This window comes from Oncorhynchus masou, chromosome 13 (assembly GCF_036934945.1).
Source record: "Oncorhynchus masou masou isolate Uvic2021 chromosome 13, UVic_Omas_1.1, whole genome shotgun sequence".
Taxonomy (NCBI): Eukaryota; Metazoa; Chordata; class Actinopteri; order Salmoniformes; family Salmonidae; genus Oncorhynchus; species Oncorhynchus masou.
Window position 1 is genome coordinate 52,471,852 of NC_088224.1, and position 16,912 is coordinate 52,488,763.

The 16,912-nt window shown below is 45.5% G+C and overlaps 1 protein-coding gene across 1 annotated transcript; it reads right to left on the bottom strand.

The window, feature by feature from the left end:
• Positions 1–1,151: 1,151 nt before the first annotated feature.
• On the bottom strand, positions 1,152–13,658 carry nherf4a (NHERF family PDZ scaffold protein 4a). Its single transcript, XM_064984233.1, has 11 exons — positions 13,543–13,658; positions 12,159–12,326; positions 9,396–9,457; positions 9,010–9,221; positions 7,164–7,368; positions 4,081–4,217; positions 3,713–3,920; positions 3,169–3,365; positions 2,676–2,894; positions 2,167–2,391; positions 1,152–2,063 (listed from the first exon to the last, which is right to left on the bottom strand). Exons 2-11 carry the CDS (start codon positions 12,170–12,172, stop codon positions 2,031–2,033), a joined length of 1,512 nt encoding a protein of 503 aa, XP_064840305.1. The 5' UTR covers positions 12,173–12,326; positions 13,543–13,658; the 3' UTR covers positions 1,152–2,030.
• Between the last annotated feature and the right edge of the window lie 3,254 nt (positions 13,659–16,912).

A 16,912-nucleotide genomic window follows, 5' to 3' on the forward strand; every position in this document is an offset into this window, starting at 1 on the left:
TCTGCACTGCTCTCACCCTTGAAACTGAAATATGTCTCACTCGCACAGGACATTTCTGATCCCTAGCAACATGGCCATCCCCACAATTGAAACACCCCACTTTTTACACTGAAACGACACAGTATTTTGTCCTATGGCCCCCGGCACATATCTCACACCTTGGAATCTCCCTCCTACATACTGCTACAACATTACCATAAACCTGGCACCTGAAACAACATAGTGGATTTGGAACAAAAGCTCTCGCGGGATAACTTATATAGCGCAGCATGACTTCATCCGGCAAACACTCGGCATCAGAAGTCAGGACTGACAGGGTTTCCTCAGTTGCACCAAACGGCGTTCATCACAGACACCAGGGATCCCCAACTTCAATTGATCCACCTTAACACTCAAACCCCACCCCAGTCATCACTTCTTTCAATGGCGCTGGAGAGCAAAGCAGGACACCACTTTCGTCCCTCTGAGCAGCAGACACACAAAAAATCAACACATATCCACCTCTGGATACTTTGACCTAATTGACAAAAGCCAACTCCTTCTTCATGACTTTTTAAGGCATGGATCCACTTTCTCCACTAATCGTACTCCCACCTGTGCTAGAGTCAACTTGGGAATTTTCTCGGAAGCCTTCACCTCACCTGATGACCTGTTCTTGACCCAAAGGAGAGAGTACTCTGTATTTTCCAGTCGGTTTCTGGTTTGTACCTTGCTCCCTTCTTTCCGTCTCGATTCATCTCCGCCATCCACCCTCTTCCTCGCCCGGTCCTCCGACATGTCTTCCATCTCCTTGTGAGACTTCAGGAAACTCACTATCAAGCTTCCTGCTGCTGTCATTCTCCCTTAAGAAACCCACCCACGTTCACATACGGTGAGCTATTGCACTATCCAGGGGGTTATTTCAACAGTCTAAAGAGGTTTCCTCTCCGCATATCCTTGTCTGGACTGATAAAGTAGGCCTCAACTAAATCTAGGGTGAACTAAACCTATACTAAACATCAGATCATTGCAGCAGAAATAGTGACGATGAGGAAATGGCAGGCTGGTGAGCTTGAATTAGCACTCAATGCATGAGTGCGACCTTAGCGATTGCATGACCTCGTCAAGAGGTTAAGATCTCTCTTGGTGTAATGGTAAAGATGTCGAAAGAATCCATGTTAGGTATTTGATTTAATATGAAATTCTGCAAAGGCTAAAGTAGGTCTTGTGTGTGCACTATAGATACTCACTGAATCTAAACCTTAACCTATCAGAATTCAGCTTGTAATGGACGTTTTATAATATTGTGTTGTTTGATGACACAAACAAGGATCAACACAGTACAAGCAGAAAAAAATGTAAATACTCAAAATAAACAAGACATCGTTTTGTCTACACTTGCATAGCTATATACTGTAGATTGAACTAGTTTTATGCAATTGTATGGCTCGTCAAGTGCTTAGTGATAGATCTTTAAACTTTGTGCACCTTGAATCATCGCATACAATAACGATCATAGATTCTCAACTGAGCCTGACTGATGTTTTTCCCATTTTATTTTGTTTATCCTGATTTCACCTTAGAATAAACCTGAACTTCATTATCCCATCATATACACATGAGATATTAATCATTGAAACAGTGTGCAATCTCCTCTGCAAATCCTCCATTGCAAGAAGCAGGTCATAGCATATCTCTAGTCCTGACAAAGAGGACGTGTGAGATTGGGAGATGTGGAGCGAAGGGTGCCCCCAATGGCACCCTTTCACCCCCCCCCCCCCCCATAGGGCCCTGGTCAAAAGTAGTGCACTATATAGGGAATAGGATGGCATTTAGGACACAGCGCAGGCCAAGCATCTATTTCAGTCCTTCTCTTTCAGGTTGCATTTAGAAGTAGAGGGAATAGCTTCACTGATTTCGTCCTGCACTGTGTTATCATTGGGACATGACTGAGTGACTGCAGCTGTTTGTTGTTGATGCTGTGCCAGTGCCAGATCCTCTGTTAGGTGAGATGCCTAATGTTGTCTTCATAACGACTTGGGTCACTTCCATCACAAGAAAGCATCATTCGTTTTCTCTAAAACCTGCAACGTATTAGATTAATAAGTATAATTGATCTCAATCTGTAGTATTAATATTTGTATCTGTATGTGTGTGTGTGAGTGCATGCTTGTGAGTGTTCCTCACCTGAGTGCTGTGGAGTATGACCCCAGGAGTGATTGGAAGCCCATTATGTTTGAGTCTCTCATACCCTGACCTCTCCACAACCAGTAATTTCAAAGACGAGTCGCTCTTCTTTATCAGCATCACGATGTCCTCAAAGTACTCATTCTCTACATTCTGGCCATTTACCTCCACAACGACATCCCCTTCCCACAGCCCAGCCCTATGTCCTGAGCCCTTTACCACCACCTGCAGGACAAAAGAAAACTGTAGCCATAACCGTGCCACTCATTTCTCATACAAACCATCTTAACACCTGCCTTCCTCATTATAGCAATGCATGTGGAAAACAACACAGCAGATCAACATTGGGAACTTTTGATTGATGATAGCTGTTACTCGTTAGCACAAGTTTGATTGGGGATGTTTCAAATTGCCTATTTATGTCAGGAAACAATAATAGAGATTACAACAAAGAAATGAGCGAGAGATCGATGATAAGGGTGTTACGTTGTTGAAGTTCAAAGGAATACCTGGCCTATGAAAGTTCCTGGCTCATGTTGAACACAGCCCAGATTAAACCCAAAGCCTGATTCTTCTCTCTCGAGGACACAGAGTCTTGGACAAGGAAGTGAGCCATGCTCGTTTTTACTCAGCCCATCCTGAATCTCAGTGCAAGGGGACTGTGTCTTCCTCATCCCCTCTCCTTCTGGCAGACTGTCCTCATGGAATAGCAGGGGAGATAGACCCAACTGCGGTAGGGAACAGAATAGACTGTTTTTGACTGGGAAGGTATTTTTAGTTGACATAATTCTTAGACAATCTTGTATTTGGTGTCAGCATTGATCTAAGCAACATCTTAACATAGTCATCATCTTACTGTAATTTCCTTGTGAGGTTAAAAAAAAAAAAAAAAATTCAGGAAAACTCAGAGGATCCTACTGACTACAGTATCCATATTCTAACACCAGAACTCGCATGACTCCTAATTTCCAAACTGCACATGACCTCCGTCCACTTACACACCTGCGTGTAGAAGTCTCTTCCGTGTATGGGCATGGTGGTGAGGCTAACCCGGTTGCCACTCTTCCTCACTGCCCTGACAATATCCTCATGCTCCATGGACTCCGAAGGCTGCCCATTGACTGCCAGCAGCAAGTCTCCATCCTGCATGCCAGCCTCTTCTGCTGGACTCCCCACATCCACCTCACGGAGTAGATGAGCTGGAATCGACAACAAACAATTCAGCTCAGCCAGCAGGTATAATGTTCATGACTTGTTATAAGCATGTATGAGTTTTTCTAATGTCATATTACAAGGTTTGTAATGTCCACAGTATGTATTCTATGCAGCACGTTTTCTACGGACTTAAAATGACTGTCATTTAGTTAGGATCATTAAGAGATGACAATAGGATATTATAAGGTGGTCATATTAGGTGCTTGTAACATGGTCGTGCATACTTACAACAAATGGAAGTTTCTAGCAAAAAAAAGTGCATCGTTAGATGATTTGTGTGTGTGTGTGTGTGTGTGTGTGTGTGTGTGCTGTATGTGTGCATCATTCTCACCAATAGGCCCCCCTGATGTCAACCTCTCTTGTCGTAATAAGAAGCCGTATCCATCTGACCCCTGGACCAGATGCATTGTTGTGGGTCTGTGTGGCAGGTTGTGAGAGCCGGCCATGATCGGCAAGATGGGCAGTTTCCGTCGGACGTAGCTCGCTTCACTTTCTCTGTCGATGACGAGGACGGTCACATGGACGCTACAATTCTTCACCTGAGCAGTACACAGAGATAAACTTGAGGGAGAAGTGAGGAGCATGCTAACACGTGCACACACACACACTCACAGACATACTAAGACACACACACACACATCTGCCATGTGGTTTTTTTTTACCAAGAGCAGTTCCGAGAAGGAGGGTCTGTATGCTTACCATTTTACTGATAGCTGAATGGGTGAGCGTTGATACCATGGCACCGTTGATCCACACCAGTCTATCTCCGTTACGCACCCCTGCCCTCTTTGCAGGACCCTCACTTACTGTGCTCAACATGTATTGACCCTTCTGACCTGGAGAGATAAAAAACGGACACAAACAAACATGTCCACAGAGATCCTCTCTTCGGTAATCAAATCTTATTTGTCACATACGCCGACTACAATAGGTGTAGACTCAACCGTGAAATGCTTACTTATGAGCTCTTTACCAACAAAGCAGAGTTAAAAAGTATGTAAAATAACAGTAAAATAATAATAAAGAGGCTATGTACAAGGTAGTTGAGTTAATTATGTCCGTGTAGGTAGGGGTAAAAGTGACTGGGCAATCAGGATAGATAGTAAATAAAGTAGAAGCAGCGTATGTGATAAGTGTGAAAGTGTGTCTATGTGTGAGTGTACAGTATGTGTGTGGCGTCAATATGCATGTGTGTGTTCTGTGTGTGTTGGCGTATGTACGGTGCCTTCGGAAAGTATTCAGGCCCCTTGACTTTTTCCACATTTTGTTAGGTTCCAGCCCTATTCTAAAATGGATTAAATATTTTTTTCTTCCCTCATCAATCTACACATAATACCCTATAATGACAGAGCATAAACAGGTTTAGACATTTTTGCTAATTTAATACAAATAAAAAAACAGAAATATTACATTTACATAAGTATTAAAACACTTTACTCAGTATTTTGTTGAAGTATCTTTAGCAGATATTACAGCCTCAAGTCTTCTTGGGTATGACGCTACAAGCTTGGCACACCTGTATTTGGAAAGTTTCTCCCATTCTTCTCTGCAGATCATCTCAAACTCTGTCAAGTTGGATGGGGAGTTTTGCTGCACGACTATTTTCAGGTCTCTCCAGAGATGAACGATAGGGTTCAAGTCCGGGCTCTGGCTGGGCCACTCAAGGACATTCAGAGACTTGACCCGAAGCCACTCCTGCGTTGTCTTGGCTGTGTGCTTAGGGTCGTTGAATTGTTGGACGGTGAACCTTCGCACAGTCTGAGATCCTGAGTGCTCTGGAGCAGGTTTTCATCAAGGATCTCTCTGTACTTTGCTCCGTTCATCTATACCTCGATCCTGACTAGTTTCCCAGTCCCTGCCGCTGAAAAACATCCCCACATGGTGTTCTGCCACCACCATGCTTCACTGTAGGAATGGTCCAAGGTTTCCTCCAGACATGACGCTAGGCATTCAGGCCAAAGCGTTTAATCTGGTTTCATCAGACCAGAGAATCTTGTTTCTCATGGTCTGAGACTCTTTAGGTGCCTTTTAGCAAATTCCACGCGGGCTGTCTGAGGAGTGGCTTCCGTCTGGCCCCTCTACCATAAAGGCCTGATTGGTGGAGTGCTGCAGAGATGGTTGTCCTTCTGGAAGATTCTCCCATCTCCACAGAGGAAAAGCCACGCTACAATCCAAAGATTCATAGAAGCCCATCCAGACTCTCTCCAACTACCCAAGGATGTCTGAGTACAAAAATTGGTTAACCACCTAACTGAGGAACTAAATTTAACCTTGCTTAATATCCTAGATACAGTCGCACCCCTAAAGAAAATTGCCATAAGAAACTCGCTCCCTGATATACAGAAAATACCCGAGCGCTGAAGCAAGCTTCCAGAAAATTGGAATGGAAATGGTGCTCCACCGAACTTGAAGTCTTCCGACTAGCTTGGAAAGACAGTGCTGTGCGATATCGAAGAGCCCTCACTGCTGCTCGATCATCCTATTTTTCCAACTTAATTGAGGAGAATAAGAACAATCCAACATTTATTTTTGATACTGTCGCAAAGCGAACTAAAAAGCAGCATTCCCCAAGAGAGGATGGCTTTCACTTCAGCAGTGATAAATTCATGAACTTCTTCCATGAAAAGATCATGATCATTAGAAAGCAAATTACGAACTCCTCTTTAAATCTGCATATTTCTCCAAAGCTCAGTTGTCCTGAGTCTCCACAACACTGCCAAGACCTAGGATCAAGGGAGACACTCCAGTTTTTTAATCCTATATCTCTTGAGACATTCATGAAAATAGTAATGGTCTCTAAACCTTCAAGCTGTTGCGTAGCAACTCACTGCCTTCCTGAAGACAAACAATGTATACGAAACGCTTCAGTCTGGTTTTAGACCCCATCATAGCACTGAGACTGCACTCGAAGGTGGTAAATTACCTTTTAATGGAGTCAGACCAAGGCTCTACATCTGTCCTCGTGCTCCTAGACCTTAGTGCTGCTTTTGACACCATCGATCACCACATTCTTTTGGAGAGATTGGAAACCCAAATTGGTCTACATGGACAAGTTCAGGCCTGGTTTATATCTTATCCGTCGGAAAGATATTTGTTTGTGTCTGTGGATGGTTTTTCCTCTGACAAATCAACTGTAAGTTTCGGTGTTCCTCAAGGTTCCGTTTTAGGACCACTATTGTTTTCACTATATATTTTACCTCTTGGTAATGTCATTCGGAAACATAATGTCAACTTTCACTGCTATACGGATGATACACAGCTGTATATTTTAATGAAACATGGTGAAGCCCCAAAATTGCCCTCCCTGGAAGCCTGTGTTTCAGACATAAGGAAGTGGATGGCGGCAAATGTTCTCCTTTTAAACTCGGACAAAACAGAGATGCTAGTTCTAGGTCCCAAGAAGCAAAGAGATCTTCTGTTTGATCTGACAATTAATATGATGGTTGTACAGTCATCTCAAATAAAACTGTGTAGAACCTCAGCGTTACTCTGAACCCTGATCTGTCTTTTGATGAACATATCAAGACTACTTCAAGGACAGCTTTTTTCCATCCATGTAACATTGCAAAGAGTTTGATTGAGTGGCAAACATCTCATCTCTCGACCGTCTCTCGACTAACCCTAAATCAACCTGGGTTGATAACCTGAGTTCAATTCCACAGTCCGCCGTTTCTCAAATTTGACTCGACCCTTATCTGCCTTCCCGTCTCCTTCGCTCTCCTTCCTACTGTTTAGCAAATCAACTGCCAAAAAAGATTACGGAATGAATAACTCATAGCTACCTTCAATGGGGATGATGCTGATTCCCAGACCTAAGACAGGGTCTCTGGTGATGTGACACAGCCTGGGCCGGGAACATGTCTCCCCTCGGTAAGCCCTGGTCAGAGCCTGGATGTCCAGTCCCTGGGCCAGCACCTCCTTATACTCCTCCCCCTTCAGAACCAGCAGGAACAGCTGCAGCCCACATGCCTGGATTCTCTGCACCACCTGTCAATCAGAGCAGAACATGTAACATGTGGCAGCTTTATGTGCAGAGGACACTGTCGGATGTAACATGTGGCAGCTTTTTGTGCAGAGGACACTGTCGGATGTAGTGTGTGGCAGCTTTATGTGCAGAGGACACTGTCGGATGTAGCGTGTGGCAGCTTTATGTAACGTGTGGCAGCTTTATGTGCAGAGGACACTGTCGGATGTAACGTGTGGCAGCTTTTTGTGCAGAGGACACTGTCGGATGTAACGTGTGGCAGCTTTATGTGCAGAGGACACTGTCGGATGTAGCGTGTGGCAGCTTTTTGTAGCGTGTGGCAGCTTTATGTAGCGTGTGGCAGCTTTATGTGCAGAGGACAATGTCGGATGTAGCGTATGGCAGCTTTATGTAGCGTGTGGCAGCTTTATGTAGCGTGTGGCAGCTTTATGTAGCATGTGGCAGCTTTATGTAGCGTGTGGCAGCTTTATGTAGCGTGTGGCAGCTTTATGTAGCATGTGGCAGCTTTATGTAGCGTGTGGCAGCTTTATTTGCAGAGGACACTGTCGGATGTAGCGTGTGGCAGCTTTATGTAGCGTGTGGCAGCTTTATGTAGCGTGTGGCAGCTTCATGTAGCATGTGGCAGCTTCATGTAGCGTGTGGCAGCTTCATGTAGCGTGTGGCAGCTTCATGTAGCGTGTGGCAGCTTTATTTGCAGAGGACACTGTCGGATGTAGCGTGTGGCAGCTTTATGTAGCGTGTGGCAGCTTTATGTAGCGTGTGGCAGCTTTATGTAGCGTGTGGCAGCTTTATGTAGCGTGTGGCAGCTTTATGTAGCGTGTGGCAGCTTCATGTAGCGTGTGGCAGCTTCATGTAGCGTGTGGCAGCTTCATGTAGCGTGTGGCAGCTTCATGTAGCGTGTGGCAGCTTCATGTAGCGTGTGGCAGCTTTATGTAGCGTGTGGCAGCTTTATGTAGCGTGTGGCAGCTTTATGTAGCGTGTGGCAGCTTCATGTAGCGTGTGGCAGCTTTATTTGCAGAGGACACTGTCGGATGTAGCGTGTGGCAGCTTTATGTAGCGTGTGGCAGCTTTATGTAGCGTGTGGCAGCTTCATGTAGCGTGTGGCAGCTTCATGTAGCGTGTGGCAGCTTCATGTAGCGTGTGGCAGCTTCATGTAGCGTGTGGCAGCTTCATGTAGCGTGTGGCAGCTTTATGTAGCGTGTGGCAGCTTTATGTAGCGTGTGGCAGCTTTATGTAGCGTGTGGCAGCTTTATGTAGCGTGTGGCAGCTTCATGTAGCGTGTGGCAGCTTTATTTGCAGAGGACACTGTCGGATGTAGCGTGTGGCAGCTTTATGTAGCGTGTGGCAGCTTTATGTAGCGTGTGGCAGCTTCATGTAGCGTGTGGCAGCTTCATGTAGCGTGTGGCAGCTTCATGTAGCGTGTGGCAGCTTCATGTAGCGTGTGGCAGCTTTATGTAGCGTGTGGCACTGTCGGAGACATTGTAAGAGAAGAGGTTCTCTCAGATCTCTTAAAGAAGTCTGGTTCTGACCCACATGTGATGAAGCAGACACACATTACGTACAGAACTCACATCTGTGTGCCAAAGCTTTAAGAAACGTGTGCATGGTGATTCCACTGACATAACGGTACGTCTGGTTCTCACCCTCGGGAACTCCATGTTGTCGACAAATTCCTCGTTGACCTCCAGCACACGGTCCCCGTCCTTGAGCCCACTGAGCGCTGCAGGACTCCACGGATCCACCTGGCGGACAACATAGCCCCGGCAGCTCCTCTCCATTCGCAGATGGAAGCCAAAACTCTGGCCCTCTTTGCACTTTATCTGGCACAGGCGGGGTACTGGACTGGGGTCTGGCTCTGGAGGGCAAGACAAAACACTGCCATTGACATAGCATGGGCATTGTGTGTGGATACCTAAAGAAGTCAGGTTTATATTGATTACTATGATTGATGAACTAGTGTTCGTCAGACCATCTTCCATGCGTTGGGAAATTATGGATGATTTTGGATGTGTTCGTTTTCAAACCTTACCCGGGTCGTCTGAGATGATCAAGGCTGGATTGTCGATCCCCTCTTTCGGATTGAAGGTGAATCTTTTGAGAAAGGAAAATAAAAAAGTCAAAGTTTAAACATGAATTGGCTTTAAGGATGTGTGTTAAAGATTCCAAGAACACAGGATGAGATGTTACTATCCGTTGTGCAAGCACTTCCAAGAGTTAATAAACAGTGAACGTGATGAAATTTGGGGAGCGCATTGTCAGTAGTGTACCTTTGGTTCCTAGGGTGTTTCGGCCTTTCACACTATACACCCTCCCCAAAGGCGGCCAGCGACAGGGTGATCAATCCTACGCTTGCGTCCCATTCCCAATTAGTCATAGGAGTTGCCTTGTTGTTGATAGTCAACATCCTATGGGACTATGCATGGCAGGGGCGTCCTCCTCCCTGAGTCAAGCATTGTTGACCGCATACCTCCTGGCCCTCTCACTTCGGGGCCCAGCTGGGGTCTTTCCTCTTCATCCAGAGCCACTGACTGCTGCCTTCTGCCGCCTCTGGTCTCTAAGCAGTCTGGTTGTAGATGTTGCCACAAAACCTCTGCAGCCCACCTCCACTGGTCAGACTTCTGTGTTCCAGCCATGATGCCGTGCTTCGGCAGCTAGATCAGCATAGCGCAGATGTTTTCGCTCATAAGCCTCATCTACTGAGTTTTCCCAGGGTACTGTGAGCTCAATGATGAAGACCTTATTGAGTGAACGGGACCAGAGTACCATGTCAGGTCTTAGGGTGGTGGTTGCGATCTCCGGAGGAAACACAAGTTGCCGGCCAATGTCAGCTAGCATTTTCCAGTCGCGGGCCAAGCGCAGCTGGTCTCGCTCTAATGGTGTAGAGCCGCTCTTCGGTGGTTTAACCCCTTCGCGGACAAAGTTTGTCCGTAAGGAGTGTGATGCTGCTGTGGGTGGTAGGGAGTTGGTGGCAGCTCGCTTGTCCTCCAGGGCGGACGCAAGGTTTTTAAGGACTTGGTTGTGACGCCAAGTGTAGCGTCCTTGGGTGAGGCTTGTTTTACACCCTGTGAGAATGTGCCTGAGGTTGGCTGGCATGGAACAGAGGGCACAGTCCGGATCTTCACCATACCATTGGTGAAGATTAACTGGTGTTGGAAGGACGTCATATGTTGCTCTGATTGAAAAGCTCAACCGCCTCGCTTCCATGGCCCACAGATCCTTCCAGCTGATCTTCCTCTTCTCCACACTGTCCCATCGAGTCCACTGTCCCTGTTTGGCAAGAGAGACTGCCTTGGCCCTCCTTGCAGCCTCCTCCTGATGGCGTACTTCCTGCACTACCATCTTCCGCCGCTCTGGTGCAGTGGCCTTACTCCAAGCAGCACGGCTAGTTAGCCCAAGGCCTCCTCTTCCTTGCTGAACATGACCCACAATGTCAGCATGTCTGAGGGCTGCTGTTGCCTCCTGGACTGCTTTTCCTGGCCTCCATTTGCGCCCAGTTGCCAAGGTCGGCGCGTTGTTGCTCACCACTGGGTCTCGAGATTCATTCAGTGTCATCTGGAGCCTGGTTTTTGCACACTTGAATTCCTCTGTTAGACTGGTGAGGGGCAGCTTGAGGACACCATCTCCATAGAGGCCTATGGTGGTAAGGCATCGTGGAACTCCGAGCCACTTCTTTAAGTAGCCTGTGACTCCTCTTTCCATCTTCTCCACTGTTGAGATTGGAACCTCATACAGTGCTAAGGGCCACAACACCCGGGGTAGGAGACCAAACTGCAGACACCAGGCCTTTAACTTTCCAGGTAGCTGGGTGTTGTCGATGGACTGTAGGCTACTACTGATGTCTTTGCGCAGCTGTTGCACCTGGTCTTTGTCCTTCAGGCTTGCATCATACCACCTTCCAAGGCTTTTTACCGGCTGCTCAGACACTGTTGGGATTTGGTCATCTCCGATGAAGAATTTCAGGTCAGAGAGTACTCCCTTCACAATCGAGATGCTGCGTGACTTGGATGGTTTAATCTTCATACGGGCCCAGCTGATGTTCTCCTCGAGTTTTCTGAGCAGTCTCCTGGTGCATGGGACAGTGGTGGTCAATGTTGTAATGTCGTCCATGTAGGCTCTGAGTGGAGGGAGGCGGAAACCAGAGTCAACTCGCTGTCCACCAGCAACCCATTTTGAGGATCTGATGATAACCTCCATTGCCATTGTGAATGCCAACGGAGAAATGGTACATCCCGCCATTATACCTACATTCAGGCACTGCCATGAAGTGGTGAACTCTGAGGTGGTGAAGCAGAACTGCAGATCCTGGAAGTACGACTTCACCAGGTTTGTGATGGTGTCCGGTATGTGGAAAAATCTGAAGGCAGACCACAGGAGTTCATGGGGCACAGAGCCAAATGCATTGGCGAGGTCGAGGAAGACTACATGGAGGTCCCTTTTCTCCACCTTGGCCATTTGGATCTGGTGCCAGATCATGCTGGAATGTTCCAAGCAGCCAGAGAACCCTGATATTCCTGCCTTCTGTACAGATGTATCGACGTACGCATTCCTTTGCAGGTACTCGGCCATCCTCTGGGCAATGACCCTAAAGAAGATTTTACCCTCGACATTCAATAAGGAGATTGGGCAGAATTGGCTGATGTTCACTGCATCCTTCTCCTTAGGGATCAGGACCCCGCCTGCCCTACGCCACACTTTGGGTATATTGGTATATTCGATAATGTCCTATTTTGTATTATGACAATTGTCTCTAGTCCAATTAGGAGCCATCAAAACAAAAACAAAAAAAACTTACCTTGGAAATTCCATTGCATCCTCAAGACCTAGAAAACTCCCTCAAGTTTGTTTTCTCTGCAGTAATGATTCCAGGAATGACCTTCTCCCTGTGGCTGTGTGTCCTTGGTCCAAACATCCAGGTTACTCATCTCCAAATGAAATCCGGTGCCTTCAGAAAGTAATTAGGCTGTAACACAACAAAATGTGGAATAAGTCAAGGGGTATGAATACTTTCTGTGTGTTCCCCATGCCCTGTCCGGACACAATCAAAGGTGATCATTAGCTCAAATATTTAACGTCTCTCCAGCATCCAGCCCTTCTATTTTTCTATGTTTAGCTGTACAGTAAATGTCCTTACGGATTACTTTGATTAATGAATCGTAGTGAGAGAAAAGAAAACTTGTGACCCGTGTCACAGCATAGCATTTGATAGGCACAGTCAAGTCATTCATTACTTATTACTGTAGTGTCATTCTAAGGTTTGGCTTAGTCTTTCCTCATGAATATCCTAACCTGGCCTAATGACTAATATTAGGATGAGGAGGATACTCACACTCACACGCCCCAGCATGCCAGTCCTTATACAAGCATTTCCATTTCTTATTTGCATACAGAATTCATCCCTTCCCTTCCTGCTCGACTGTCACACACACACACACACACACACACACACACACACACACACACACACACACACACACACACACACACACACACACACACACACACACACACACACACATTCAACCTCTTGGCAAGGAGAGGTCTGTGCAGGCTGTCAGGTTGTATCTGCAGTGTCATGTTCCCAGTTGTCTGCTGACTGTCATTATTCTAGCTGTGGAGGGATCGGACAGCTTTTATCACAGGGCTTTTATTAAAGGAAGGCTGCCTTTTTTCCATTATAGGTAGACCTAGAAAGGACTGGCGATGTTGTATGTTGACTGTCAACATGTTCATTTTGGGTTCAGCAGTCAATGTAGGCTAGCATATTCATGTATGCTGAGGGGGTAGCAGTTAACAAAACATTATTCATCCCAAAAAAAAAACACAAAAATGTACAGTAGAGTCTTCATTTTCATTTTAGAATCAAACAAGTTACTTCGTAGCACTGTCACACAACACAGAAGGCTACCTGTAATCACCAATGATTAAACACACTTAAGAACACACTCACAAGGCTATTGTAATGCAAAATGCTATTTGAATATACAAATCTCATATTGTGCACTCGTTCGAGTTCTGAAGCAAGACCATGCCCTGTGAAATGTAGAAGCATGTCTGTGTCTTGACATAGACAACAATGGAGACTGGTCTTGGGAAAGGCCTTGCTCCAAAATGTATACATTGAACATTATATCCTCTTGTCCTTGTTGTGTGTAGATGTAGAAAAAACAGACTCTTACCCGCGGTGCACCTCGTGGCTGCTGTCTGTCCTTGTGTCTGGACGTCCTCCTGGCTGCCTGAGTTTGTGTGGAGGTGCAAGGTACACAGCAGATTGTGACGTTAAGATTCCTCTGTATGTCAGCATTTGAGACGGTAACTCCTTATTCCTCCACCACAACACTAGGCCTCCTAGGGCTTAATGTTTAGCTAACCTGTGACCAGACCTGGTAACCCATCACAACACTGAACACTCCCCAGGTTTCTTAGATAAGTGCTATCATAAAATGGTTTACGAGCTTAAACAACTTTACGCTGATACCAACAATTTGACAATATTGACTACACTGTTAAGGCCACTGGGGGTCATGGGTGCTACACTGCAGGTGAAAGAATGGTTCAAAACGTTGGTGGTTGATTAGTGGCACAATGAGACGAAAACAGCAATGAGCCTATCTGGAAATTCTATGAGGATCTAGGTTAGCCCTCTGGTTTCAATGTGTTGGTGCGGGGACCATGAGTAGATCATTGTCCATTCTAAACCTGATGTAATTCATGTCAAAATAGACATACTGTAATGACGTTGATTTGGACTTTGAAGTTCATGGGTGATCTTCAATTCATTGAATCAAAGTGCACATTACTTCTCTATATTGTGGCAAGAGCAAAACAGTAATCCTATTGGTCAATAAACTATGATTATTTATTTTTTTGTAAGCAAAGGAGGTTTGATGATGCAGCACAGCACAGCCTGCACTGAATACATTACATGCAACACTTAACGTATTTTCAAGTATCAATCCATGTTGCTCCATTTTATCAAGTGATTGTTCCTAATTAAAACAGCGAAACACTCATTAATGAGCACAAACACAACACATTTCCACACATTGTAACCTACTTGAATATCTCTTAAACACCAACAGACATACTCAAGCAAAAAAATGCGACACCTTCCTACGTAGGCTTGAAAAGGACCCTTTCAGTTTCACACCATTATATGTTATTCAATCAATTTTGCATAGATTTGGCTGTCCCACTTCTCACGTGCTAAAAGTCTTCAAGGCTATGGATACGTGGGCTTATGCTATGGTTGAAAGTGGAAGACTTTGTACATACTGAATACCGCACATTGAACATGACGGCCTCTTCTATGTCGGGTCACCCGCACCACCACATCAGTCAGTCTTCAGGACACCATCACCACCACCATCACCAGGCTTACAGAGGCTCCGGCTTGGCCTTCAATGGCTCAGACTGCTTGGATTATAAAGAGCAGACACTCGTGGAAACTCAACTTTAAGGCCAGTGACTGCTTGGACTACAACGACCAGGCCTCCTGGAGGTTCCAAGTCTTGTGAGGACTACAAAGACCAGGCCTCCTGGAGGTTCCAAGTCTTGTGAGGACTACAAAGACCAGGGGACTCATGTCTTGTGATTGGTTTACTTTGGTTTACTTTTTGTAATTTGGTTTCTTCAATCATAATTTGTTTATTTTTAAAGAGAAAAAAGTATATGAACTTTAAAAAGTAACAGCAATTATAGTTTGGATGGACAGAAGCTCATTGATTGGACTCATTTTTATTATTTTCAAAATGAAATGCAGCCATCATGGTAATTAAATCAATACAACCCACAAATATCCCAAAACAACTTAAATCCCAAAATACTTATATCACCGCTATATTTTTGCAAGTTATAGGCAGGCGTATGCAACATGCATACAAAATAGTTCACACACACACAACGTTCTAAAAGGTACTCAGAATTGTAATCAACAGATGCAGTCAAACAAAATGAAGGATCATGGCTCATGTTAAAATCCCCAAACAATGCTTCTCCATTATTTGGCACTCTCGTCAGTCCTTGTCGGGATCTTCTTCAGTAGCATCTGCAGGGTCTGCCTGATGCCGTTCTCCACCCTGCGGAAGTGCATCGTTTCCCAGAAGCTTGGCGCCTGCTGCCTGCCCCCACTCCAGGTCCCGGGGGAAGATCTGCAGCTGTTCCCAGACAAGTTCCCGCTCCCAGGACGAGGCGTTCTTACTGATGACGCTCAGAATGGGGTGCCAGTCCTCCGAGATGTCTGAGCATTCGGTGACCGAGACCAGCGCCTTCACGTGCTGCCTCGTGCCTCCCTGCTCCAGTGGGACTTCTCGCACGTACAGGGACTGCTTCCCCTCGTTGCTGAGAGGATTCAGGTACAAGCTGTGGAACACAATAGAATTAATGTATACACATAACCTATGTTATGATGAAAAGAAAATAGCCCAAATAAAATACTAAAGAAACCACAGTGGTCGAGTCACGTAAGTTCTTTTTTTAAAATAGGGGTCTGCAGCTGTTGGCCCACGAGCAAAATCTGGCCCCCACAGAATCATTTTATGCCCCACCTTATCCCATTTACTGTAATTCCAGGACATATTGATACGGTAATGATTAGCTTACTGCACAGTGTGGATGCTCAGGTGGTCACTGCAGGCGTACACCAGAGTCAGAGCAGCGTTGTCCCCGATGTTGTTGTAGGCCACGTTGAGCTCCTGCAGGCCAGTGTGCTTGTTGAGCCTCTCGGCAAGCTCGCAGGCCCCTGTATCGCCCATGTGCATCAGGGACAGCAGCCTGAGAGACTGGTTCCCTGGCAGGGTGTCCAGCAGACAGCGAGCCCTGGACTTCAACAGGGGGTTATAACACAGGCTACAGAGGGACAGTCACAGCGCACTGTATCAGCATTCAGACTGGACAAGTGAAGACTGGTTGAAACAGCATATCTGTTAGTTAGACATTAGACCAACACTCATTTGGACAAGTTGTCTATCTTCATACATTAAACATCTTATTTGAAGTGTAATGTGTACAAGTTCTTACATTAGAGAAATTGCCACTTTCTGACCAAAGCAAATGAATAAAGAAGGCAATATTTATTTAAAGCTTTAATTATACTGAAGTTGTAAATTCCATTGATGAGTCAATATTATTATTACAATTGTCTACCTTTTGAGCCATAGAAAAGGCAATAAGGCCATAAACCTGGTAAAGAGTCAGCGTCTTACTGTAGAGAACTAATAGTACTGCTGGGGTTAAGTAGTATATCTTTGAGGAGAATGCAGGACCCCAGGCTATTAAACTGGAGACAACAGAGAGAAAAAAAGCATACACAGCTATCACAAACACATGCCCACACACGTGTTAGCCTGCAAACCACGAACCTCCAGGTACTGTCAATAGAACAATAAAATATAATAAAAAACACAGATTACACTCCTTTTAAACTTGTGAACTCCAGATTAAAAGCTTGAGCACAGATTAAACTCCATGTTGCAGGTCTTGATGAAGTTACACCATGCTTCTTTTTTTTTACAACCACAACCAAAGAGCAGGCCAGGCTCAATAACCTGA